At 42.9% G+C, this 26660-nt stretch overlaps 2 protein-coding genes across 3 annotated transcripts in view; both read right to left on the reverse strand.

The window, feature by feature from the left end:
* Positions 1-8934: 8934 nt before the first annotated feature.
* Positions 8935-16342, reverse strand: LOC135536318 (NACHT, LRR and PYD domains-containing protein 1 homolog). Its single transcript, XM_064962677.1, has 11 exons — positions 15971-16342; positions 14753-15228; positions 14237-14274; positions 13271-13335; positions 12924-13138; positions 12477-12733; positions 11385-11519; positions 11139-11271; positions 11008-11037; positions 9857-10138; positions 8935-9463 (listed from the first exon to the last, which is right to left on the reverse strand). Exons 1-10 carry the CDS (start codon positions 16303-16305, stop codon positions 9924-9926), a joined length of 1899 nt encoding a protein of 632 aa, XP_064818749.1. The 5' UTR covers positions 16306-16342; the 3' UTR covers positions 8935-9463; positions 9857-9923.
* LOC135536317 (NACHT, LRR and PYD domains-containing protein 1 homolog) overlaps positions 8935-26660 on the reverse strand; it is a 29825-nt gene continuing 12099 nt past the window's right edge. For both annotated transcript variants that reach the window (XM_064962675.1, XM_064962673.1), the window contains one exon: positions 8935-9655. In XM_064962675.1, the coding sequence (XP_064818747.1) occupies positions 9598-9655 (58 nt within the window). In that variant the 3' untranslated portion in view covers positions 8935-9597. The remainder of the gene's footprint in view (positions 9656-26660) is intronic.

Consider the following 26660-nt stretch of genomic DNA (forward strand, 5'->3'; position numbering starts at 1 on the left):
CGTTGTCTCTTCCACCATCGTCTTCCTGCCGACCTGTCCAGATTGTTAACTGACCCAAACCACAAATCCATGGACACACCAACACCACTATGGAAATATACAACAATTCTCTGCAGGGCCTGACAAGTTCTGTCAGGTTGGATGAGGACTGTTGCTGCGCAGCTATTTTCAGGTCACGTCAGAGATGGTTGATATGGATCAAGTCCGGGCTGGTTGGGTAACTGAGAATGTGTCTGTGGAAACTGGCTCTGAGAATGGTTGTGTTGATATTCAGTCTCTCTCATGAACCTCTAACAGGAAACCTGCTGATAGACTGAGGTGGTTGTGTTGATATTCAGTCTCTGACTGAATAGGACTGACTGACCCTCCTGCTAGAAGAGCCACACTTCCAGGAGGCTGCAGAAGGAGAGAGGCTGTGTGGTTGTTCCTTCAGTAAGTTTATTGTTATTATAGTGGTCATGTTTGATTGACATTGTTACGAATCCCTTTTGGCCCGACAGTCTAGGGGGGATGGTAATGAGACCCGTAACATAACTCATGCAAATTATTATTGTGACAAAGGAAAAGTGTGAACGAAATAACCACGACAACAGAAATCTACCGTCAAACTCTAGGTTTATTTATAAACACACGGTAATGGGGGGAGCAGGAAAAGGGGCTGAGCTGGACCCAAGGAAAGAAACAATAAGTATTCAAAAACACCCCTAAGCTAGACTAGCCTACTTTAACAACAGCTAACTAACTAACCAAAAATACAGTGGGTGGTCCGCCCAGTTCTAACTAGTGTATTTAACAAAGTTCACCTACGGGTAGTGTATGCCCATGGGCGACTTGTCTTGGTTTCCCCCTTTTCCCACCAGCAATCAAACACAAACACCATAACCAAAAACAATACTCACAGGTGATGACAAAGTGCTATGAGGTGCTTAAACAAAAGACAGGTTAAGACACAAAGCGAGAGTGAAACACAGAGACCTACAGACATGACATTTACAGAGAGATTGAGCTGAGCTCTAGAACAAACAAATGATGGGGTTTTTAAACCATGGGGAAGGAACTGTGATAGGTCAGGAAATAGGAGGAGGTGTGTCTTCTGATTGATGATTGATTGGGGAGTGATGATTTTCACCTGAGAGGGGAGAAGGAGAGAAAAGAAACACACACACAGGATAACTGTATCCGTAACAGACATTTTCTGTACATTGTTGTGACCATGATTTAAAGCAGCAGACAGCAAGAACATGTTAAACCATCCTGCCAGTCTACTCTGCCTGGTCTCCCCACCTCCAGGGGTTGACTACAACTGTTTATCTGAAGCTGTGAACAAAGACAGGGGTCCAGCTCCCCAAGAAGGTTGATCATCCTGGAACATGAATCATTTCCTTTTCTCAACACCATCTCAAATCAAATCAAATTTTATTTGTCACATACACACGGTTAGCAGACGTTAGTGCGAGTGTAGCGAAATGCTTGTGCTTCTAGTTCCGACAATGCAGTAATAACCAACAAGTAAACTAGCTAACAATTCCAAAACTACTACCTCATACACACAAGTGTAAGGGGATAAAGAATATGTACATAAAGATATATGAATGAATGATGGTACAGAGCAGCATAGGCAAGATACAGTAGATGGTATTGAGTGCAGTATATACATATGAGATGAGTATGTCAACAAAGTGGCATAGTTAAAGTGGCTAGTGATACATGTATTACATAAGGATGCAGTAGATGATATAGAGTACAGTATATACGTATACATATGAGATGAATAATGTAGGGTATGTAAACATTATATTAGGTAGCATTGTTTAAAGTGGCTAGTGATATATTTTACATCATTTCCCATCAATTCCCATTATTAAAGTGGCTGGAGTTGAGTCAGTGTGTTGGCAGCAGCCACTCAATGTTAGTGGTGGCTGTTTAACAGTCTGATGGCCTTGAGATAGAAGCTGTTTTTCAGTCTCTCGGTCCCAGCTTTGATGCACCTGTACTGACCTCGCCTTCTGGATGATAGCGGGGTGAACAGGCAGTGGCTCGGGTGGTTGTTGTCCTTGATGATCTTTATGGCCTTCCTGTGACATTGGGTGGTGTAGGTGTCCTGGAGGGCAGGTAGTTTGCCCCCGGTGATGCGTTGTGCAGACCTCACTACCCTCTGGAGAGCCTCACGGTTGTGGGCGGAGCAGTTGCCGTACCAGGCGGTGATACAGCCCGACAGGATGCTCTCGATTGTGCATCTGTAGAAGTTTGTGAGCACTGCTTTTGGTGACAAGCGGAATTTCTTCATCCTCCTGAGGTTGAAGAGGCGCTGCTGCGCCTTCTTCACGATGCTGTCTGTGTGGGTGGACCAATTCAAATTTGTCTGTGATGTGTACGCCGAGGAACTTAAAACTTACTACCCTCTCCACTACTGTTCCATCGATGTGGATAGGGGGGTGTTCCCTCTGCTGTTTCCTGAAGTCCACAATCATCTCCTTAGTTTTGTTGACGTTGAGTGTGAGGTTATTTTCCTGACACCACACTCCGAGGGCCCTCACCTCCTCCCTGTAGGCCGTCTCGTCGTTGTTGGTAATCAAGCCTACCACTGTTCTGTCGTCCGCAAACTTGATGATTGAGTTGGAGGCGTGCGTGGCCACGCAGTCGTGGGTGAACAGGGAGTACAGGAGAGGGCTCAGAACGCACCCTTGTGGGGCCCCAGTGTTGAGGATCAGCGGGGTGGAGATGTTGTTGCCTACCCTCACCACCTGGGGGCGGCTCGTCAGGAAGTCCAGTACCCAGTTGCACAGGGCGGGGTTGAGACCCAGGGTCTCGAGCTTGATGACGAGCTTGGAGGGCACTGTGGTGTTAAATGCCGATCTGTAGTCGATGAACAGCATTCCTCTTGTCCAGATGGGTTAGGGCAGTGTGCAGTGTGGTTGAGATTGCATCGTCTGTGGACCTATTTGGGCGGTAAGCAAATTGGAGTTGGTCTAGGGTGTCAGGTAGGGTGGAGGTGATATGGTCCTGGACTAGTCTCTCAAAGCACTTCATGATGACGGAAGTGAGTTCCGGGGCGGTAGTCGTTTAGTTACCTTAGCTTTCTTGGGAACAGGAACAATGGTGGCCCTCTTGAAGCATGTGGGAACAACAGACTGGGATTGTGATTGATTGAATATGTCCGTAAACACACCAGCCAGCTGGTCTGCGCATGCTCTGAGGGCGCGGCTGGGGATGCCATCTGGGCCTGCAGCCTTGCGAGGGTTGACACGTTTAAATGTTTTCCTCACGTCGGCTGCAGTGAAGGAGAGTCCGCCTGTTTTAGTTGCGGGCCGTGTCAGTGGCACTGTATTGTCCTCAAAGCGGGCAAAAAAGTTATTTAGTCTGCCTGGGAGCAAGACATCCTGGTCTGTGACGGGGCTGGTTTTCTTTTTGTAATCCGTGATTGACTGGAGACCCTGCCACATACCTCTTGTGTCTGAGCCGTTGAATTGAGATTCTACTTTGTCTCTATACTGACGCTTAGCTTGTTTGATAGCCTTGCGGAGGGAATAGCTGCACTGTTTGTATTCGGTCATGTTTCCAGTCACCATGCCCTGATTAAAAGCAGTGTTTTGTGCTTTCAGTTTCACGCGAATGCTGCCATCAATCCACGGTTTCTTTTTTGGGAATGTTTTAATCGTTGCTATGGGAACGACATCTTCAACGCACGTTCTAATGAACTCGCACACCGAATCAGCGTATTCGTCAATGTTGTTGTCTGACGCAATACGAAGCATATCCCAGTCCACGTAATGGAAGCAGTCTTGGAGTGTGGAATCAGATTGGTCGGACCAGCGTTGAACAGACCTCAGCGCGGGAGCTTCTTGTTTTAGTTTCTGTCTGTAGGCAGGGATCAACAAAATGGAGTCGTGGTCAGCTTTTCCGAAAGGAAAATGGTGAGTTGACGCTGCTCTTATGTTCAGTAGTTCTTCTCGACTGTATGTAATGAAACCTAAGATGACCTGGGGTACCAATGTAAGAAATAAGACGTTAAACTTCTTGATACTACCCATCCCGTATCCGGGATCGTGAATACAGCCTCAGGCTCATTACCATAACGCAACGTTAACGATTTCTGAAAATCGCAAATGAAATTAAACTAATATGCCTGCTCTCAAGCTTAGCCTTTTCTTAACAACACTGTCATCTCAGATTTTCAAAATATGCTTTTGAACCATAGCAAATCAAGCATTTGTGTAAGAGTATTGCTAGCTAGCTTAGCATTTAGCGTAGCATTTAGCCCGCAACATTTTCACAAAAACCAGAAAACCAAATAAATAAAATCATTTACCTTTGAAGAACTTCGGATGTTTTCAATGAGGAGACTCTCAGTTACATAGCAAATGTTCAGTTTTTCCTGAAAGAATCTTTGTGTAGGAGAAATCGCTCCGTTTTGTACATCACATTTGGCTACCGAAACGAACCGAAAATTCAGTCACCAAAACGTCAAACTTTTTCCAAATTAACTCCATAATATCAACCGAAACATGGCAAACGTTGTTTAGAATCAATCCTCAAGGTGTTTTTTCACATATCTCTTCATTGATATGCCTTCGTGGAAGCCTGCTTTCGTCTCAGAATCCCATGGAAAAATACCAGCAGCTGAAAATGACGCAACAATTTCGACGGAGGACACCGGGCGGACACCTGGCAAAAGTAGTCTCTTATGGTCAATCTTCCAATGATATGCCTACAAATACGTCACAATGCTGCAGACACCTTGGGGAAACGATAGATAGGGCAGGCTCATTCCTGTCGCATTCACAGCCATATAAGGAGACAATGAAAAACAGAGCCTCAAAAATCCAGCTCATTTCCTGGTTGCAGTTTCATCTTGGTTCTGCCTGTAGCTCCTGTTCTGGGGCACTCACAGACAATATCTTTGCAGTTCTGGAAATCTCAGAGTGTTTTCTTTCCAAAGCTATCAATTATATGCATAGTCGAGCATCTTTTTGTGACAAAATATTGTGCTTAAAACGGGCACGTCTTTTTATCCAAAAATGAAATAGCGCCCCCATAGATTTAACAGGTTAAAAACCAAAAAACTGCATAGTTTCCTAGGAATGCAAAGCGAGGCGGCCATCTCTGTCGGCGCAGGTACTGTCGATGATGTCACGTGCCTTCTCTGTCCTCTCAGCTATCACCTTCACTGACTCCATTTCCTCACTTCCTTCAGACAGAGTGAGTTGTAGTCCCATAAAGAATCTAAGGAAGGTCTTTGGTCAAGATGTCAACATGGTGGTGTGTATCTTTGACTAGCCTGACTATCAGCTTCACCATCTGTATAGGACAAGAGATCATTCCATGTCAATCAGGAGCTCTCCCTGGTCAGGCCCAACTCAATGTACCATAGGGCACATGTCAATCAGGAGCTCTCCCTGGTCAGAACCAACAGTTTATATATGGTGATACACATACAAGTTATATTTGCATGATTTAGCATAATTAATGAATCATTACTGTTTTGTTCAATTCATGTGACCGACCAATACTGGTTCATAACATTTGACAGACCAACACCTCACCAGTCTTCTTCTCTCTAAGCTGAGACCTTGAAACTGAGATATCTCGTTCTCAAAACATCATCTGGGCTTACTGCCATATTATAGCTACTGATAGTGAGGATTTGTACAGTCAACCACTTGACGAACACACACATTGGTTTATAAAACAGCACATGAATAAAACACAAACAGTGGTTTATAAAACAGCACATGAAGGGCACTTTCTGGCATTTTCTGTATGATTGATGAGAAACTCCATATTGCAAATGTACGGTCCCTTACTAGACGTCCACGAATGTTTCTAAAATTTGCAGACGGTGGCGGGCCGTGCACCGGGGCCAGATCTTCCCGAGAAGTCATCGAACGATGTCTCTCGGACATTCAGTTTCCGTTTTATACAATTTTCAAATTTTGGTTATTTTTCTGCTGTCCCGGTAAATACCACCAGATGGCAAATGTAATCATATTGCAAATGTACAAAACATCACCAATCACTTCATGGCCATTTCTCCAAAAACGGAAAAGACTTTGAAGATGAAACTTGGTGAGCATAGGCTTGGTTACAGATCCGGTTGCGGCATGTTTACACGAATCCGTTAACTTCTCATGACTCTCAAACCCGCATGCGGGAGCGTAACAATAGCCTCAAACTAATTAGCATAACGCAGCGGACATAAATCTTCCTAGAAAATCTTCCTATTCATGAAAATCACAAATGAAATATATTGAGACACAGCTTAACCTTTTGTTAATCGCACTGTCATCTCAGATTTTCAAACTATGCTTTACAGACAACGCTAGACAAGCATTTGTGTAAGTTTATCATGGCATAATGCTATGGCTACGCTCTGCTACCAGCAGGCAACATTTTCACGAAAATAAGAAAAGCAATCAAATTAAATCATTGACCTTTGAAGAACTTTGGATGTTTTTACTCAGGAGACTCCCAGTTAGATAGCAAATGTTTCTTTTTTTCAAAAATATTATTTTTGTAGGCGAAATTGCTCCGTTTGTTCTTCTCGTTTGGCTGAGAAATCGACTGGAAAATGCAGTCACTACAACGCCAAACTTTGTTTCCAAATTAGCTCCGTAATATCGACAGAAACATGGCAAATGTTGTTTAGAATCAATCCTCAAGGTGTTTTTCACAATACATCCGTCGGGACAATTGGTTTCTCATAAGAAGCGATTGGAAAAATGGCTACTTGTGTACTTTACGCAAGATTTTCTGCGGGAGACATCATGTGACCACTTGCTAAATGTGGTCCCTTACGGCTATTCTTCAACATAAATGCGTAAAAAGACGTCACAATACTGTAGACACCTAGGGGAATACATAGACAACGTAAGCTCATTCGTAGCTCATTCACAGCAATATAAGGAGTCATTGGAATGAGGCGGTTTCAAAAAATGAGGCACTTCCTGATTGGATTTGTATCTGGGTTTCGCCTGTAACATCAGTTCTGTTGCACTCACAGACAATATCTTTGCAGTTTTTGAAATGTCAGAGTGAACGTTCCTGAGGTCCTCTCGATCTGTGCAAGCCTAATGTTGACAATTTGGCATTAACCCTTAACAGTGAAAAGAAGGTGTTTACATCAAACAGTTTGCATTGACTTCTTTCCCCATACAAATACATTGCCCACACCCCTAAATTCAACCTGAAACCTATGTGGGTTATGAATGTCTTATGAACCTGTCTTCGATAACAATCCATCAGGCCACTACGAGGTCTACCTGTGTCGATTATATGCTTCCTGGAGCAACCAGAAGAGGTTAAATTAACCCAAAAGTTGTTTTGATGTACATAATCTGCATTTGTGAAAATCACTGCATTCAACCCTGTGTAGATCAGTCAAAACTTAACAACTTAACAACTTTAAACTCTGACTTTAAGGATTCTGTAAAAGCCTACCCCAACGAGGATATGTGTTTACTTTTAGCTTCCTGTGCCAACCAGTAGTGCCTTAAATTGTGGTCATAGGGGCTGTTTTGAAGGGCTAAAAAGGTCAGATCATTTCAAAACTTCCAATGTGTGACTAGGTAACCCTCATGAACTGGAAATCAGTCATTTCTCCCATCAGATTTCCAAGAAAAGCTCACACACAGCTAGGACATAGTGACACAGTGTGGGGTTTAGAGACATACAGAGCCTGCAATAGTCACCTTCATTCGAACTATCAAAGAACCGTCAGACCTAGAGCTCTGGAACTTTAGAAACCTGTTCAGGAGCTCAATATGATAACTCACTGTGCGTTATGTGGCTCTGGAAGGTTCTCAGACTGAGAAACAGCCTCGTACATTTGGAATAACTTCAATTCATTTTGATCATTACGAAAATGACGACATTTAGAAAAGTCCCAGAGTCGCAAGACTTGGTGCATTGAAACCACCTCAGCCCATAGAGACGGACCCCAACGTTTCTTTCCGATAGCTCATTCAAGGACCCCGTAGTAACAGCCGGAAAATATGGATTTTCAGCACCAATTAAGATCGCTGCTCGGGCTCCAAATAACCTATCGAGCCGAAACTTGGGATTCAGCTAGGCCTACACATGCTGTCGGAACTGGCCCCGCAGCTGGAACGTAACTACGTATTTTATGTTTTTATTATGCTTTAAACAGAAGGAGCTGTGTATTATGGGCATGCTCTAAAATATGTGATAGTTGGTTTCTAAATGAGTTGGAAAAAGTGGGTGTAGTGTCAGTTTGTATCAGTTTGGTTTCAGAATGATATCTAATTGACTGATGGACGGTGACTTTCTGGCTGACCTTTGTCCATTTGCAATATGTTTAAACAGTGATAGACCATCACCAAATTGACATTCTGAAATAAACACCAACGAGCGATGGAGAGGAACCACTATCCCTATCAAAAAAAATAGTTTAAAAAACAACAGAGTCCCACTTCTCCCTGATCATACATGACAAATAGACAATCCAGGTTGATTCATGGCTTAACATAGTGCTATATATCATCTGGGCAGTATAAATGCCATTTGGACATGATTCACTGACTTTTGCGTTTGGAAACCAACTTCCTATGATCGTACATGGCAGATGGACATAACATCTTGATTTGGCACTTTCAATAATTTCATATTGCATTTGGACATTTCTTATGGCATTTGGCAATGGTTCACTGACTTTTGACTTCGACTTTTGACTTCCTATGAAATCATATTGCAAATGGACAAAACATATGCCTTATGGAGCGGCAGGGTAGCCTAGTGTTGGACTAGTAACCGGAAGGCTGCAAGTTCAAACCCCTGAGCTGACAAGGTACAAATCTGTCGTTCTGCCCTTGAACAGGCAATTAACCCACTGTTCCTAGGCCGACATTGAAAATAAGAATTTGTTCTTAACTTACTTTCCTAGTAAAATAAAGGTAAAAAAAAATAAAAAAAATGGACAAGTAAAAAAATATATACTTTTAATTATGACAATGAAATATGACAAGAGTATGTTCATACTGTTCTTATACATGTATAATTGACAAAACAAAATCTAAAGATATTCGAAAAACAGTCCAGAAAGCTCTTTTTTAGGGGGTTGATAAGTTTTAGAAAAAAAATTCAAATTTTCAAAATGTGACTCTTGGGTCATGACTTGATGTGCATTTGCAATATGAAAATCTATGGTGGAGCGCGCTCGCCATCGTTTGGATTTTTGCTGTATGACACTTGGCATTTGCCCTATGACATTTGCCATAAGCTTTGAATGAAATGGCATATATTTGAGTGGTATTGGACACCGTGCATATGTTTCGTACAGTGCCAATATGTTACCATTAATGTTTATCCATTTCAGGGGGGGGGGGGGGGTCTTTGTAAGTGTCTTTGTCCACAGACTAAAAGACAGGCCTCAGCATCTTCAGATTAGGTGAAGAAGTGTCTTTGTCAAAAGACTAGGAGACAGGCCTCAGCATCTTCAGATTAGGTGCTACAAGACAGAGGATGGAGGAGAAGGGAAGAGAGAGATCAGAAAGTATGGAGAAGAAGGAGGTGTTAGATACCTGAGATAATGATGTGATGATGGACGTATGATACACCTGAGATAATGATGTGATGATGGTCCTATGATACATCTAAGATAACGATGAGATAATGATGGAATAATGGTCCTATGATACACCTGAGGTAATGATGAGATAATGATGAGATAATGATGTGATGATGGTCCTATGATAAGAGTAATTTATTACAGGCAGCAACACAAAAACATGGTTCCATTCTGAAAAACAATCTCTCTTTGATCTGGGTAGCTATGTTTTTATTTGACCTATATTTAATCATTCCACATATTCAATGGAGGGAGAAAAGAAACTGGTCTTACCTCGATTCACTCAAGAACTTAACAAGATGGTGTTCATGTTCACTGAGAGCTTTGAGACAAGCTCCCATCACTTCTGGTCCTTTAGGAGGACTGCGTTCAGTAGTTTTCTCATTCGCTCCTGTTCAGTTGTTTCGGCTTTTATTCTGGAGTACTCTTCATCACCAATCATGTACTTTGACCGCAGAACATCTGCTATTGGCTTTGTGTTTTTGACTCCCTGAATGAGTTCAGCCCTGTGTTTCTGAAGAAACTCCTCAGCAGGAATCCCAAGGAGTATTAATGCTGAAGGGGGGGGGGGGGTCAATTAAATTAATATGCTTTTAGGGTTAACAGCAGCTGTTTCTACATCTTGCAGTCTCTCCAGTTACCATTCCTCTGATAGTCATTTCTTGAATAGAGCTCCAAGGTTGTAGGCAATTCCAATTGTAGTCAGTCAAAACGTAAAAATGAAATTCTTATTCGGTTTATTGAGAAGTCACTGAAAGTCAAAAGTAGAATCCCTTTTCCAGTTATTGAATAGGAATTTCAGTTTCCTTCCTGAATGGACTGATTGATTTGGAATTGACGCCTACCCTGGCTGACACGATTGTCTATTCGACATAACATACAGAGCCTTGCAAAAGTGTTCACACCCCTTGGATTTCTCTATTGTGTTACACAGTGGGATTAAGATGGATTTCATTGTAATGTTTTGTCCACAGTCTACTGAAAATACTCTGTAATGTCAAATTGGACCTGTCCCCCATACATACAACATCTGGAAGGTCCCTCAGTCAAGTATAGCTTTTCAAGCACAGATTCAACTTTCTACAAAGACAAGTCCTCATATACAGTGCCTTTGTCAGTATTTATATCATTACACCTTCATCACCCTGCTGAACATGACTCATGAAGGTCTTCATCACCCCACTGAACACGACTCATGAAGACCTTCATCACCCCACTGAACATGACTCATGAAGGTCTTCATCACCCCACCGAACATGACTCATGAAGACCTTCATCACCCCACTGAACACGACTCACGAAGGTCTTCATCACTCCACTGAACATGACTCATGAAGACCTTCATTAGTGTCCTTCATCCAAACTTGAAGAGATGTTAGCTCTATAACCCAGTTTATAAAACTCGTCCACAAAAACAAACTTACATGTTGGATGAGAGTCGTTGCTGTACACATCTGAAAAACAAACAATAGAAAATATCATAAAACATTTTAATAGCATCTGTTAGAAAAGGACATTGATGATTGACATACTGTTCATGTATAGTATTACTTACCTTTTGATACCACTGATTTCCATACTGTCCTCTCATCATCCCCGATTAACTCCATCTCAATATCCACCCCTGTGTTTCCCATAATCATCTGACAACAGCTTGGTGTGGTGTCTGCAGGTAACAGCTGAATCTTCTGTAGGAGGCCATATGGTGCAGCGATTGAGACAACAGATGGAAATAGAATGATATTCCAGTTATTCATATACAATATGACAGATTCATGTCCTCAGCCTGATAAAACTACACCTCTGGATTGATGGAAGTGGAGCGGGGATTCTTGAACGCAAACCAACTGTTCAGCTTTAAGGACCCGTTTGGACTTGACAGGACGAATTCTGAAAATCCTTTGGACACCTGGTTTTTCTCCCGTTCCTGAACAGCCTACAAAATGAGCAATGTAGTAGTCAGTCAGAACAATGTAGTCTCGTAATTCACACAACATGCAGCTCACTGAGCAATCCATTTTTGTCAACAACAAAAAATTTGTTTTTGTTTTACGATCCCTATTGTACCAGGATATTATTTTAAAGGATAACCAGGTAAGTTGACTGAGAAGAGATTCTCTTTTACATCAAAGACCTGGAGAAGAGTTACAGGGGAGAGGAGAGGGGGAAAATGAGCCAATTGGAAGCTGGGGATGATTAGGTAGCCATGATGGTATGAGGGCCAGAATGGGAATTTAGCCAGGACATCCCGGGGTTAACCCTACTCTTACGATTAGTGCCATGGGATCTTTAGTGACCATGGAGAGTCAGGACACCGGGGTTAACACCCATACTCTTACGATAAGTGCCATGGGATCTTTAGTGACCATGGAGAGTCAGGACACCGAGGTTAACACCCCTACTCTTACGATTAGTGCCATGGGATCTTTAGTGACCATGGAGAGTCAGGACACCGAGGTTAACACTCATACGATAAGTGCCATGGGATCTTCAGTGACCATGGAGAGTCAGGACACCAGGGTTATCACCTCTACTCTTACGATTAGTGTCATGGGATCTTTAGTGACCATGGAGAGTCAGGACACCGAGGTTAACACTCATACGATAAGTGCCATGGGATCTTCAGTGACCATGGAGAGGACACCCGTTTAACGTCCCATCTGAAAGACAGCAACCTACACAGGGCAATGTCCCCTTCACTGCCCAGGGGAATTGAGTTCTCCCTCGACCAGAGGGAAGAGTGCTGTCTACTGGCTCTTCAAATGAATGAGACAGAAATAGAATTCTCACAGAGCTGCATGTTGTCTTTGTAATCAAGAGATTTTCAACAAACTATCAGCTTTCCTTCATTAGGTTTCAACATACTGTTGTCACTTCAGTGATAGTGGCTCACCTCTTTCTGACTGGAGTTTCTGAGGAGCAGGTATAGCCTTGAAATGACTGTTGACCTTTTTACTGCCAAATAGAGGATCACGTCACAGTGGACATCTATGTTCCAAGACAGTAACCTCAGTATAACAGAGATGGGTGAGAATTTGGGATGAAGAATCTTAACATGGAATCTGGTGACCTCATGCACTTCCTCAAAAGACACTCCATGTTCCTCTACATGAAGAATCTTCATCTCATTCCTCAGGGAAGGGTTGGTCCCTGAACAACACAATACAAAGGAGATGGATGAATAATAGAAAGACATATTGTAACTAAAAGACAAAGAATATGCAGAGCCAGATCACAGTAAACTCAAACTCCCAGAATAGTTCATTCATTCATTCATTCAGGAAGTGAAACTCAGTTACATGGAAATGTCTTTCTGAATACTATTTCTATATGGTTTTACCTAAACAGACAAAGTGTGGCAGATGAACTTCCTCCAGTTCACCTAACTCCATAGTGATGTCCAGCAATGGACCACCTTGTGTGTACTGCATGTCTTTCAGAAGTTGACTGTAGGGTTCCCAGTTCCTGAAGTGATACTTCAGAATGACATCTCTCTCACACAGCCAGCGGAGCCCAGACACTGTGCACTCATAACTCCCTCTGGGTGTCCTGTGCCTGAGGGCAACAACAAGATGTGGTAGAGAGGGTCCATGGTCAAATGGAGAGGTTGGATTAGAAGACTATTCCCAAAGGTAATGGGGAAATACACTAGCAGGTGGAATGAAATGTTACAAGTAGTTATTTTACCTGAACATTGTCACTCCCTGGACAGTGGAAGTCAAGGGTTCAATCTGAAGCCAGTGTGTGGAGTCCTGAACAAGGACAAGCATGTCAGTAATACATATGGGGCCTGTTTCCTGGACACAGATCAGTGGAAGTTTCAATAGAAAGAAAGATCTTTTAGGTCCAGTACTAGACTTAATCTGTGTCTGGGAAACTGGCCAATTAAACCAAAGTAACTCACCTAATATATTTATTCAATGTTACATGGAATGCTGGTATCCCAAAGTGCTGAACAGAAACCAGTCTAAAACCCCAAACAGGCAAACATGTGTAAAAGATGCCCCTTCCAACATATTCCCCAGTCCACCTCATTAGGGCCGGGGCGGCAGGGTAGCCTCGTGGTTAGAGCGCTGGACTAGTAACCGGAAGGTTGCAAGCTCAAATCCCCGAGCTGATTTATCAATTAAACTGTCTAAAGACAAAATATGACAACAGCTAAAATCCTGCATGCCTACAAGCAGAACACAGTACTGTTACTAAAGCAGAACACAGGACTGTCTATATCCCAGTATGAATGGTTGGTCAGTACACTCCTGGCTTTGAGACTGTGCTTATATTACTAAAGCAGAACACAGGACTGTCTATATCCCAGTATGAATGGTTGGTCACTACACACCTGGCTTTGAGACTGTGTTTATATTGCTAAAGCAGGACACGGGACTGTCTATATCCCAGTATGAATGGTTGGTCAGTACACACCTGGCTTTGAGACTGTGTTTATATTACTAAAGCAGAACACAGGACTGTCTATATCCCAGTATGAATGGTTGGTCAGTACACAACTGGCTTTGAGACTGTGTTTATATTACTAAAGCAGAACACAGGACTGTCTATATCCCAGTATGAATGGTTGGTCAGTACACACCTGGCTTTGAGACTGTACCTGACTCCTGCAAGTATGTAAAAGTAATAATTGACATTATGACTTACCTCAACATGGTCACAAGTCTTACAGCTCTGAGGAATCCCTGAAGTCAAAAGTAGTTGGTTAAAATTGACAATGTAATAATGAATTCATAATTATTAAATAGACTTGTAATAAAAATGAATAAAAATAAGCAACAGTCTCAGAATGTACACTCATTAGGATACCATAATCTGACATTAGTGTTATATTAATGAATGTTTGTGGAAGCAGGAAACAACATCGTTCTGGTCCGTGTTTTGTAGATGTTGGGGTCTGATTTCTGCTGGATCCTAGGATGTTCTCTTCACCCTCTAACAGAGTGTCAGCCAAGAAGTTTAGCATCGTGTTACAACCCTCTAAGTTGTTGCGGAAATCGGCACACAATGCCGTTTACTTTCTGCATCTACGTCATATCGCTGACTCTACCTTTAAGTTTGTTTTGACCAAATAGGTCATAATTGTGTTCCTTGCCTGGGAATCAACTGTAATGAACATTTAAAAATATTTTGAGTCATAAACAATTATCTGTTAACATTCACATTTCTCAGGTCCAAACTTGATCCAACTCTCTCCACCATGGTCTCTGGTGTTCTCAGGTCCAGGCTTGATCCAACTCTCTCCACCATGGTCTCTGGTGTTCTCAGGTCCAGACTTGATCCAACTCTCTCCACCATGGTCTCTGGTGTTCTCAGGTCCAGGCTTGATCCAACTCTCTCCACCATGGTCTCTGGTGTTCTCAGGTCCAGGCTTGATACAACTCTCTCCACCATGGTCTCTGGTGTCCTCAGGTCCAGGCTTGATCCAACTCTCTCCACCATGGTCTCTGGTGTTCTCAGGTCCAGACTTGATCCAACTCTCTCCACCATGGTCTCTGGTGTTCTCAGGTCCAGACTTGGTCCAACTCTCTCCACCATGGTCTCTGGTGTTCTCAGGTCCAGGCTTGATACAACTCTCTCCACCATGGTCTCTGGTGTTCTCAGGTCCAGGCTTGGTCCAACTCTCTCCACCATGGTCTCTGGTGTTGTTAAAGCAGAAGGATAGACTGATTAAACTAAATACAACTTATAAAGGCTTTATATAGCATACATACAGTCTTCATAAGCAGTACAAAGGGTGTATAAAGGGTGACAGGACAGCTCCCTATGTAGGCTGCATTGCCTAAATGTGACATTGCCCACTATGTCACCTTCCATAAAGTCAATACTGATGGTGACATTTAACTAGGTAGGCACAGTCGAACTGTCTGTAGGTCCAACAGAACACATTAAACACACCACTACGACTAATATAACTGTCTGAAGGTCCAACAGAACACATTAAAACACACCACTACTACTAATCTAACTGTCTGTAGGTCCAACAGAACCCATTAAAACACACCACTACTACTAATCTAACTGTCTGTAGGTCCAACATAACCCATTAAAACACACCACTACTAATCGAACTGTCTGTAGGTCTAACAGAACACATTAAAACACACCACTACTACTAATCTAACTGTCTCTAGGTCCAACAGAACCCAACACACCACTACTACTAATCTAACTGTCTGTAGGTCCAACATAACCCATTAAAACACACCACTACTAATCAAACTGTCTGTGGGTCCAACAGAACACATTAAAACACACCACTACTACTAATCTAACTGTCTGTAGGTCCAACAGAACACATTAAAACACACCACTACTACTAATCTAATTGTAGAAATGATTCAAGAGGAAAACAAATGATGAAACATCGCTATGACTCACCTCTGAATGTTTTTGTCATCTATCGGACACAGGGTCAATGAGGTGTAGTCGGAGGTGTACATTATAAACCCAGGATAGAGGGGTTCAGTGAATGTGGTGTGTTCTGTGTAGAAGTGTGTCACTGTACCAGAGGAGGACACACTATAGAAGGACAACGTACCAGCTGGCCAGTCCAGATATACCCCAACTCTCTTAGAAACAGGAAAGGTATCTGGTCGGCTGTATCTGATGACTCCATTATGGTAAAAGTTATAACCACTATCATAGCAGACTAAACACCAGGACTCCTTATTGTGTCCAATCCTACGGTCACTCTCCCCTCCCTTCCTCTTCATTCCTTTGTACGCCACACCAATGAAAGCCCCGTCACCATCCCTCTCCACCTCCCAGTAATACCTGTATGAACTAAGAACAGAACTAAGAACAGATACAGCCCTTGGTTCACTCCAGACCTGACTGCCCTCGACCAGCACAAAAACATCCTGTGGCGGACTGCAATAGCATCGAACAGTCCCCGCGATATGCAACTGTTCAGGGAAGTCAGGAACCAATACACGCAGTCAGTCAGGAAAGCTAAGGCCAGCTTCTTCAGGCAGAAGTTTGCATCCTGTAGCTCCAACTCCAAAAATTTCTGGGACACTGTGAAGTCCATGGAGAACAAGAGCACCTCCTCCCAGCTGCCCACTGCACTGAGGCTAGGGAACACGGTCACCACCGACAAATCCATGATTATTGAAAACTTCAACAAGCATTTCTCAACGGCTGGCCATGCCTTCCGCCTGGCTACTCCAACCTCGAACCAACAGCTCCAGCCCCCCCGCAGCTCCTCGCCCAAGCCTCTCCAGGTTCTCCTTTACAAAAATCCAGATAGCAGATGTTCTGAAAGAGCTGCAAAACCTGGACCCGTATAAATCAGCTGGGCTTGACAATCTGGACCCTCTATTTCTGAAACTATCCGCCGCCATTGTCGCAACCCCTACTACCAGCCTGTTCAACCTCTCTTTCATATCGTCTGAGATTCCCAAGGATTGGAAAGCTGCCGCAGTCATCCCCCTCTTCAAAGGGGGAGACACCCTGGATCCAAACTGTTACAGACCTATATCCATTCTGCCTTGCCTATCTAAGGTCTTCGAAAGCCAAGTCAACAAACAGGTCACTGACCATCTCGAATCCCACCGTACCTTCTCCGCTATGCAATCTGGTTTCCGAGCCGGTCACGGGTGCACCTCAGCCACACTCAAGGTACTAAACGACATCATAACCGCCATCGATAAAAGACAGTACTGTGCAGCCGTCTTCATCGACCTTGCCAAGGCTTTCGACTCTGTCAATCACCATATTCTTATCGGCAGACTCAGTAGCCTCGGTTTTTCGGATGACTGCGTTGCCTGGTTCACCAATTACTTTGCAGACAGAGTTCAGTGTGTCAAATCGGAGGGCTTGCTGTCCGGTCCTCTGGCAGTCTCTATGGGGGTGCCACAGGGTTCAATTCTCGGGCCGACTCTTTTCTCTGTATATATTAATGATGTTGCTCTTGCTGCGGGCGATTCCCTGATCCACCTCTACGCAGACGACACCAGTCTATATACTTTCGGCCCGTCATTGGACACTGTGCTATCTAACCTCCAAACGAGCTTCAATGCCATACAACACTCCTTCCGTGGCTTCCAACTGCTCTTAAACGCTAGTAAAACCAAATGCATGCTTTTCAACCGTTCGCTGCCTGCACCCGCATGCCTGACTAGCATCACCACACTGGATGGTTCCGACCTTGAATATGTGGACACCTATAAGTACCTAGGTGTCTGGCTAGACTGCAAACTCTCCTTCCAGACCCATATCAAACATCTCCAATCGAAAATCAAATCAAGAGTCGGCTTTCTATTCCGTAACAAAGCCTCCTTCACTCACGCTGCCAAGCTTACCCTAGTAAAACTGACTATCCTACCGATCCTCGACTTCGGCGATGTCATCTACAAAATTGCTTCCAACACTCTTCTCAGCAAACTGGATGCAGTTTATCACAGTGCCATCCGTTTTGTCACTAAAGCACAAAGCACCTTATACTACCCACCACTGCGACTTGTATGCTCTAGAAGGCTGGCCCTCGCTACATATTCGTCGCAAGACCCACTGGCTCCAGGTCGTCTACAAGGCCATGCTAGGTAAAGCTCCGCCTTATCTCAGTTCACTGGTCACGATGGCAACACCCATCCGTAGCACGCGCTCCAGCAGGTGTATCTCACTGATCATCCCTAAAGCCAACACCTCATTTGGCCGCCTTTCGTTCCAGTACTCTGCTGCCTGTGACTGGAACGAATTGCAAAAATCGCTGAAGTTGGAGACCTTTATCTCCCTCACCAACTTCAAACATCAGCTATCTGAGTAACTAACCGATCGCTGCAGCTGTACATAATCTATTGGTAAATAGCCCACCCATTTTCACCTACCTCATCCCCACAGTTTTTATTTATTTACTTTCCTGCTCTTTTGCACACCAATATCTCTACCTGTACATGATCATTTATCAATCCAGTGTTAATCTGCAATATTGTAATTATTTGCCTACCTCCTCATGCCTTTTGCACACATTGTATATAGACTCCCCTTTTTTTCTACTGTGTTATTGACTTGTTAATTGTTTACTCCATGTGTAACTCTGTGTTGTCTGTTCACACTGCTATGCTTTATCTTGGCCAGGTCGCAGTTGTAAATGAGAACTTGTTCTCAACTAGCCTACCTGGTTAAATGAAGGTGAAAGAAAATAAAATAAAATTAGAGACCAAAACAACCATACAGATATCCGCCATGTTGTGGAGTCAACAGAAGTCAGAATAGTATTATAAGTGTTCACTTACCTTTGATGATCTTCATCAGAATGCACTCCCAGGAATCCCAGTTCTACAATAAATGTTTGATTTGTTCGATAAAGTCCATCATTTATGTCCAAATACCTCCTTGTTTTTGCACGTTTAGAACACAATCCAAACTCACGATGCGCAGGCAAGTCCAGGCAAAAGTTCAGACGAGAAGTCATATTACAGTTTGTAGAAACATGTCAAACAAAGTATAGAATCCATGTTTAGGATGTTTTTATCATAAATCTTCAATAATGTTCCAACCGGAGAATTCCTTTGTCTGTAGAAATGCAATGGAACAGAGCTAACTCTCACGGGAGCGCGCGAGACTGAGCATGTGGCACTCTGCCAGACCCCTTACTCAATCAGCTCCCACCCCCCCCTTCACAGTAGAAGCATCAAACAAGGTTATATATGCTTCCACTAGATGTCAACAGTCTTTAGAACCTTGTTTCGATAGGCGAAGAATTGAAAAACTACAAACCTCAGATTTCCCACTTCCTGGTTGGATTTTTTCTCTGGTTTTTGCCTGCCATATGAGTACTGTTATACTCACAGACATGATTCAAACCGTTTTAGAAACTTTAGAGTGTTTTCTATCCAAATCTACAAATCATATGCATATATTAGCAACTGGGCCTGAGTAGCGGGCAGTTTACTCTGGGCACCTTATTCATCCAAGCTACTAAAAACTGCCCCCAGCCATAAGAAATGTAACAACGCATTTACTGTCTGAGGTCAAAGAGTAAAATCACACTTTTTGTATTCAAACATACACAGTCCAATATGTTATTCATTTGATTTGACTTTGTTCCCCATTAGCTGACTCCATAACAACAGCTAGTCCACCTGGTTGGATCCCCTGACTCCATAACAACAGCTAGTCCACCTGGTTGGATCCCCTGACTCCATAACAACAGCTCGTCCACCTGGTTGGATCCCCTGACTCCATAACAGTCCCGTTTTGGGGGAAATCCATTACAGCAAAGTACTTCATTAATTGCTAACCAGAAATGATTTGTTATTGATATAAACATGCCTGCATTGGGTCTTTAAAGCTAGAATCCTTAGTTGCTACATCCATTTTTGGACTTATAAATGAATGATATACTGATTCATTCTTGAAGAATCTAACTTGTAAATTTCTCATGAGCTCAGTTCAACTGTTGTCCTCCATCAGAACCCAAAATATAAGCTTGTTTAACTCCAATGTTTGTAAAAACACCATTTATGTAACGGTTCTCGTCTGTCGAAGGAGAAGCGGACCAAAATGCAGCGTGGTGGTTATTCATGTTCTTTAATAAATGACTCGACATGAAATAACTAAACTAAACAATAAATGTGTGAAAACCTATACAGCATATCTGGTGAACATAAACACAAAGACAGGAAAAATCACCCACGAAATACTCAAAGAATATGGCTGTGATAGATAACCCCCACTAAGCCACACACCCAATACCTAACAAAACCCCAAGACAACACACACCACAATAATCCCATGTCACACCCTGGCCTGACCAAATAAATAAAGACAAACACAATAAACTTCAACCAGGGCGTGACAATTTAATGTTGATATCATGTATGGTCAGTCCTAGCATCCATAGCTCCATCTATGAATTTAAAAACCCTTAGCCTACAATGGTCGCTCTCCCGCGGAAATCAAATTATCATAAAACAATCCTCATCGGAAAAAAAGATTTTTGCATGGGCTGCGTCTCAATCCACACCATCCGCCGATATCGCCCTTCAGCATCTGCGGTGGAAGGTGGCAGAGCTAGAGCGGTGTTTCTCAGACCATGAGACATCCCAAAAAAATAGGGTTTCTCACACAATGTTACGTAGCATCAGAACGGTTTGGCAAACTAAACCCAGCCAAAAAAATAAATGTCCTCTCACTGTCAACTGCGTTTATTTTCAGCAAACTTAACATGTGTAAATATTTGTATGCACATAAGATTCAACAACTGAGACATAAACTTAACAAGTTCCACAGACATGTGACTAACAGAAATGGAATAATATGTCCCTGAACAAAGGGGGGGGGGTCAAAATCAAAAGTAACAGTCAGTATCTGGTGTGGTCACAAGATGCATTAAGTACTGCAGTGCATCTCCTACTCATGGACTGCACCAGATTTGCCAGTTATTGCTGTGTGATGTTAACCCACTCTTCCACCAAGGCACCTGCAAGTTCACAGACATTTCTGGGGGGGAAATGGCCCTAGCCCTCACCCTCCGAACCAACAGGTCCAAGATGTGCTCAATGGGATTGAGATCTGGGCTCTTCGCTAGCCTTGGCAGAACACTGACATTCTTGTCTTGCAGGAAATCACGCACAGAACGAGCAGTATGATGGCTGGTGGCATTGTCATGCTGGAGGGTCATGTCAGGATGAGCCTGCAGGAAGGGCACCACATGAGGGAGGAGGATGTCTTCCCTGTAATGCACAGCGTTGAGATTGCCTGCAATGACAACAAGCTCAGTCTGATGATGCTGTGACACACCGCCCCAGACCATGACGGACCCTCCTCCTCCAAATCGATCCCACTCCAGAGTACAGGCCTCGGTGTAACGCTCATTCCTTCAACGATAGACACAAATCCGACCATCACCCCTGGTGAGACAAAACCACGACTCGTCAGTGAAGAGCACTTTTTGCCAGTCCTGTCTGGCCCAGCGACGGTGGGTTTGTGCCCATAGGCGACGTTGTTGCCAGTATTGTCTGATGAGAACCTGCCTTACAACAGGCCTTACAAGCCCTCCGTCCAGCCTCTCTCAGCCTATTGCGGACAATCTGAGCACTGCTGGAGGGATTGTGCGTTCCTGGTGTAACTCGGGCAGTTGTTGATGCCATCCTGTACCTGTCCCGCAGGTGATGTTTGAATGTACCGATCCTGTGCAGGTGTTGTTATACGTGGACAGCCACACTCATGCCTCCTTTCAGCATGCCTAAGGCACGTTCACGCAGATGAGCAGGGACCCTGGGTATCATTCTTTTGGAGTTATTCCAGGGTCAATAGAAAGGCCTCTTTAGTGTCCTACGTTTTCATAACTGTGACCTTAGTTGCCTACTGTCTGTAAGCTGTTAGTGTCTTAACGACCGTTCCACAGGTGCATGTTCATTAATTGTTTATGGTTCATTGAACAAGCATGGGGAAACAGTGTTTATAAACCCTTTACAATGAAGATCTGTGAAGTTATTTGGATTTTTATGAATTAATTATCTTTGAAAGACAGGGTCCTGAAAAAGGGATGTTTCTTTTTTTTGCCGAGTTTTGATTTATGACCACATTGAAAGATGAGAGTCTCTGGGTGTTCTCTGTTTTTCCTCTCGGACGCCCACAACAAGCCTCAGAACCAGTTTTAAACTGAACGGGAAGTATAAATGGAGATAGTTTAGGCACTAAAATAAGTCGATAAATACATGATACATGTTTCCTGATCTGTCTTATCTCTCTCAGAGAGAGGACAGACACTCCAGAACGGACTTCCTTCAGATTATTCTGTCTGACGTTGTGATACGAAACCAAAGTTTACAAAGGCAAAACATTTGCAGTGGTTTAATTAAGGAGGATGATGGAAACTGGCCACTTGAGTTATATTTCATGAGTTATATTTCTCCTGTGTTTTCCCATCTTACTGGCCAGCTACTACTTTGTGTCCGGCAGAGATGTTTACAATAAGCAGAGAGGAAGAGGTGAATCGACAGGGTAATTTGGTGGAAGAATCACTTCCACCAATAGAGGATTTTTTGTATGGAGGTCAATGAAAGAGTGGTGAATTTGGTCAGCAAAAAAAAACCTATGGCTTATTTGCTGCATGTGGTTTATTTGATCAAATAGAAGTTTTGTAGTGATCGGGGTTGTTACATGTGCACTGATATAAATTGGACACATGACAGCCCGGCAACTTTGATAAAAAAACACTTCATATCGGAATAATATATATTTTTTTAAATAGGATTTTAAATCTAACCTTAACCAGTCTGCTAACCTTGTGCCTAAGCATGACCTTTAATTAAGACAAAAAAAGGTAGTCATTTTACGAAAAAGCTAATTTGGACTTTGTGGCTGTAGTAACTAGTGGAAACCGTTTTTCACACGCGTGTATCTGCCCTGTCATTGGCTAGAATGCTCCCACCTGATCTGCCCTCTCATTGGCTAGAATGCTTCCACCTGATCTTGCTTCCTCTCAACTGCCTTCCATTTTTAAGGCATTTTAATTGTTAGAGCGGCCACTATAGTAGCAGGTCAATATAATGGATAATCTGATATAGCAGCCACTATAGATACCTGGTCAATATAATGGATAATCTGATATAGCAGCCATTATAGTACCTGGTCAATATAATGGATAATCTGATACAGCCTATACTATAGTACCTGGTCAATATAATTGGTAATCTGATATAGCAGCCACTATAGTACCTGGTCAATATAATGGTAATCTGATATAGCAGCCACTATAGTACCTGGTCAATATAATGGATAATCTGATAGAGCAGCCACTATAGTACCTGGTCAATATAATGGATAATCTGATATAGCCTATACTATAGTACCTGGTCAATATAATGGATAATCTGATATAGCCTATACTATAGTACCTGGTCAATATAATGGATAATCTGATAGAGATAGGTTAGGAGGAGAACTAACAGGTTAGGAGGAGAACTAACACGGCAGGATAGGAGGAGAAGTAACAGGTTAGGAGGAGAACTAACAGGTTAGGAGGAGAACTAACACGGCAGGATAGGAGGAGAAGTAACAGGTTAGGAGGAGAACTAACAGGTTAGGAGGAGAACTAACACGGCAGGATAGGAGGAGAAGTAACAGGTTAGGAGGAGAACTAACACGGCAGGTTAGGAGGAGAACTAACAGGTTAGGAGGAGAACTAACACGGCAGGTTAGGAGGAGAACTAACAGGTTAGGAGGAGAACTAACACGGCAGGTTAGGAGGAGAACTAACACGGCAGATTAGGAGGAGAACTAACACGGCAGGTTAGGAGGAGAACTAACACGGCAGGTTAGGAGGAGAACTAACACGGCAGGTTAGGAGGAGAACTAACACGGCAGGTTAGGAGGAGAACTAACAGGTTAGGAGGAGAACTAACACGGCAGGTTAAGAGGAGAACTAACACGGCAGGTTAGGAGGAGAACTAACACGGCAGGTTAGGAGGAGAACTAACACTGCAGGTTAGGAGGAGAACTAACACGGCAGGTTAGGAGGAGAACTAACACGGCAGGTTAGGAGGAGAACTAACACGGCAGGTTAGGAGGAGAACTAACACGGCAGGTTAAGAGGAGAACTAACACGGCAGGTTAGGAGGAGAACTAAGGCAGCAGGTTAAGAGGAGAACTAACACTAACACAGGAGACTGAGGTTAAGCTTAGGAAAGGGTTAGGCTTAGCCAAAGTGCTACATTTGTGAACATATGTTGTCCCCAACTCAACCACTAGATGGAGCTGTAGGCCTACAGCTCTACTCCATCAAGCCACAACCGTAGAACCATAAACAAACCTTCTATGGAGACAAATCATCAGAATCATATAACACCGGAATGCAACATCCATCCACTTATATCAGTACATCTGTAACAGCCTAAACATTACAAACCTTCTATTAGATCTAATAAGCCTCATAGAACTCCACACTCTCATAGAACTTGTTCTCTCCTGGCCTACCTGGTTAAATAAAGGTGACATTTACACAAAGAAAAGACCTCCATACAAAAAAAAGGGCTCATCGCACAAGGACAGATTTAGGGCGGAGTAGATCCTCTATCCTGTTGTCATAGAGATGGAGGACTCATGGATATAATCTGTTTTAGCATGGCCTCCCACCATTTTAAAGAAGTCAACTGGGTAGGGATTCCTATGAGTTGGGAGCAATCAGCCAATGAAGAAGAAAATGGACTACTTTAAAATGGAGACACCCTCAATGGCACTGCCCATGCTGTCACAGAGGCTATAACGGCTAGATGCTCCCACCGGATCTCACCTCCTCCCGCCTGCCTGCCATCTTTGAGGCCATGCATTTCCATTGTTGGAGTGGTCACTTGAGTATCTTCTCAATATAATAGACAATCTTTGCTTGCATGCAGGAACATTGGTCCATTATGGGAGGGAACCTGCCTGTCTAGGGAGACTAGTGATGGACAAGTTGGGCCTATTTGAAACGTCACCAACTCCTGGCAACATTTACCAGACAATATATAGAAGGAAAAACTAACTGAACATAATTTATGATGGTTTATATTTTATTTTTGTTTTGGAATCAATGATTATAGTTTTAATTACGACTTTTAATCATTTAATAATGAATAAATACAAATGTATATCAGTAACCCACAATCATCCACCCCCCCCTTTCTACTGCACATGTTGCCATGTATATCAATAACCATGTTGCATGAAAATGAAATAGCAATTTTCTAACTCTAACTTCCTGCAATTCAAAGAAAACATTTTCAGTTTTACAGATAATTCTACTCGTGTTGCCATGGGGACATGTTGCCATTGGGTGGAGGCAAATTTTTACCAGCTTTTAATATGTTAACTGATGATCAACGGGCCCCACCCCGGTTGGTAATTCAACCACGCTTACTACAAGTTTAGCCGCTCGACTAATTTACCAATCTAAAAACATGTAGCTAACATGGGCTAATAGACTGACTGCTGATGCTCAACCACATTTACAAACTGCACCGTGTGTTTTCTATTATTCTGACGGTCAACAGGAAGTTGAGACCCAGGCTGAGTTCCAAAACAATGTTTTTTATTATTGGTTGCGGGCCGCCAGTTGCACGTCCCTGGTTTAGTGAAGAGACTCATGTTCTGCTTGAGTTCATTTGAGTTGCGATCCGTTTATCTCGCCCGGCGCACCGGGGTTTTCATTCTGAGAAAAGGCGTGCTGATGATTCAACCCGGGGTTCACAACGCGCATAGTTGAGCCGGTGACGTTATATCGAGCGCATCTGCAGTTCGCCAAACAGACCACCGCCTTCCTGATCTGTCACCAGAAAGTTTTAACTTAATATTTGATTTAGCCCTACATATAAATAGTTAATATGCACATTGTTGAACGTCACATTTACTTGACGAGACAAACTATTTGATTTAATGACGGCTACACATAATTCCGATGCACGTCTCCTTTCAGGAAGTGAACGTGAGCCAGTTTGTCAGATAATAATCACCTTAATATGCTGTCATTCACCGACAACAATAACACCATACCTCATAGCACCGTAAGCCTTTCTCACATCACATTGGATCTTATTGATTAGGCTAATCACTATGAATCAATACCAATGTAAATAAGCCTAAAATAATAATTATTGAACGTTTAAATCAATATTGTATTAACTTGGCGGATGTCTTAACCCCTAAATCATCTCTCTCTTTATGATGACTTAACGTCTCAAAAATACTTTTCTACATTACATTGTAAAAGAAAGCTACAAACATCTGAAACATTTTTATTCGACGATAACGTCCGTTACTTCCTCTACTTCCTTATACAAATATTTCCTGTTTCAACTAGAGATGGGTCGTTCAATAACGACAGGTTGTTTTTGAACGGATCTTTTTGGTGAACGTCGGTAACCGAATTGTATCGGTGAAAGAGCCGTTCATTTCGCTCCCTGGTTTACATACAGCTACGAGGTGCTTTTTGAGCTCAAAACAACGATTACCTGCAGATAAATTACACAATAATTCTATGAAGAGGGTGAATCCTTACTGCAGAAACAATAAATAGCTGGCCCAGCGCGTCATTCTTGTCAAGGCTTTGTAGTGCGTAAAAAACAAACAGTTGTTCTAATCA

This window comes from Oncorhynchus masou, unplaced genomic scaffold (assembly GCF_036934945.1).
Source record: "Oncorhynchus masou masou isolate Uvic2021 unplaced genomic scaffold, UVic_Omas_1.1 unplaced_scaffold_594, whole genome shotgun sequence".
NCBI lineage: Eukaryota > Metazoa > Chordata > Actinopteri > Salmoniformes > Salmonidae > Oncorhynchus > Oncorhynchus masou.

Bases quoted from the DNA above. Each gene is read 5' to 3' on its own strand.
- LOC135536318 (XM_064962677.1), bottom strand. From the start codon at position 16,305: ATGAAGAGGAAGGGAGGGGAGAGTGACCGTAGGATTGGACACAATAAG. The intron at 15,229-15,970 runs GTGAGTCATAGC...TAACAACACCAG, and splicing joins GATGACAAAAACATTCAGAG to AGACCATGGTGGAGAGAGTT. The intron at 14,275-14,752 runs GTGAATGTTAAC...TTTTGACTTCAG, and splicing joins CAAGTTTGGACCTGAGAAAT to GGATTCCTCAGAGCTGTAAG.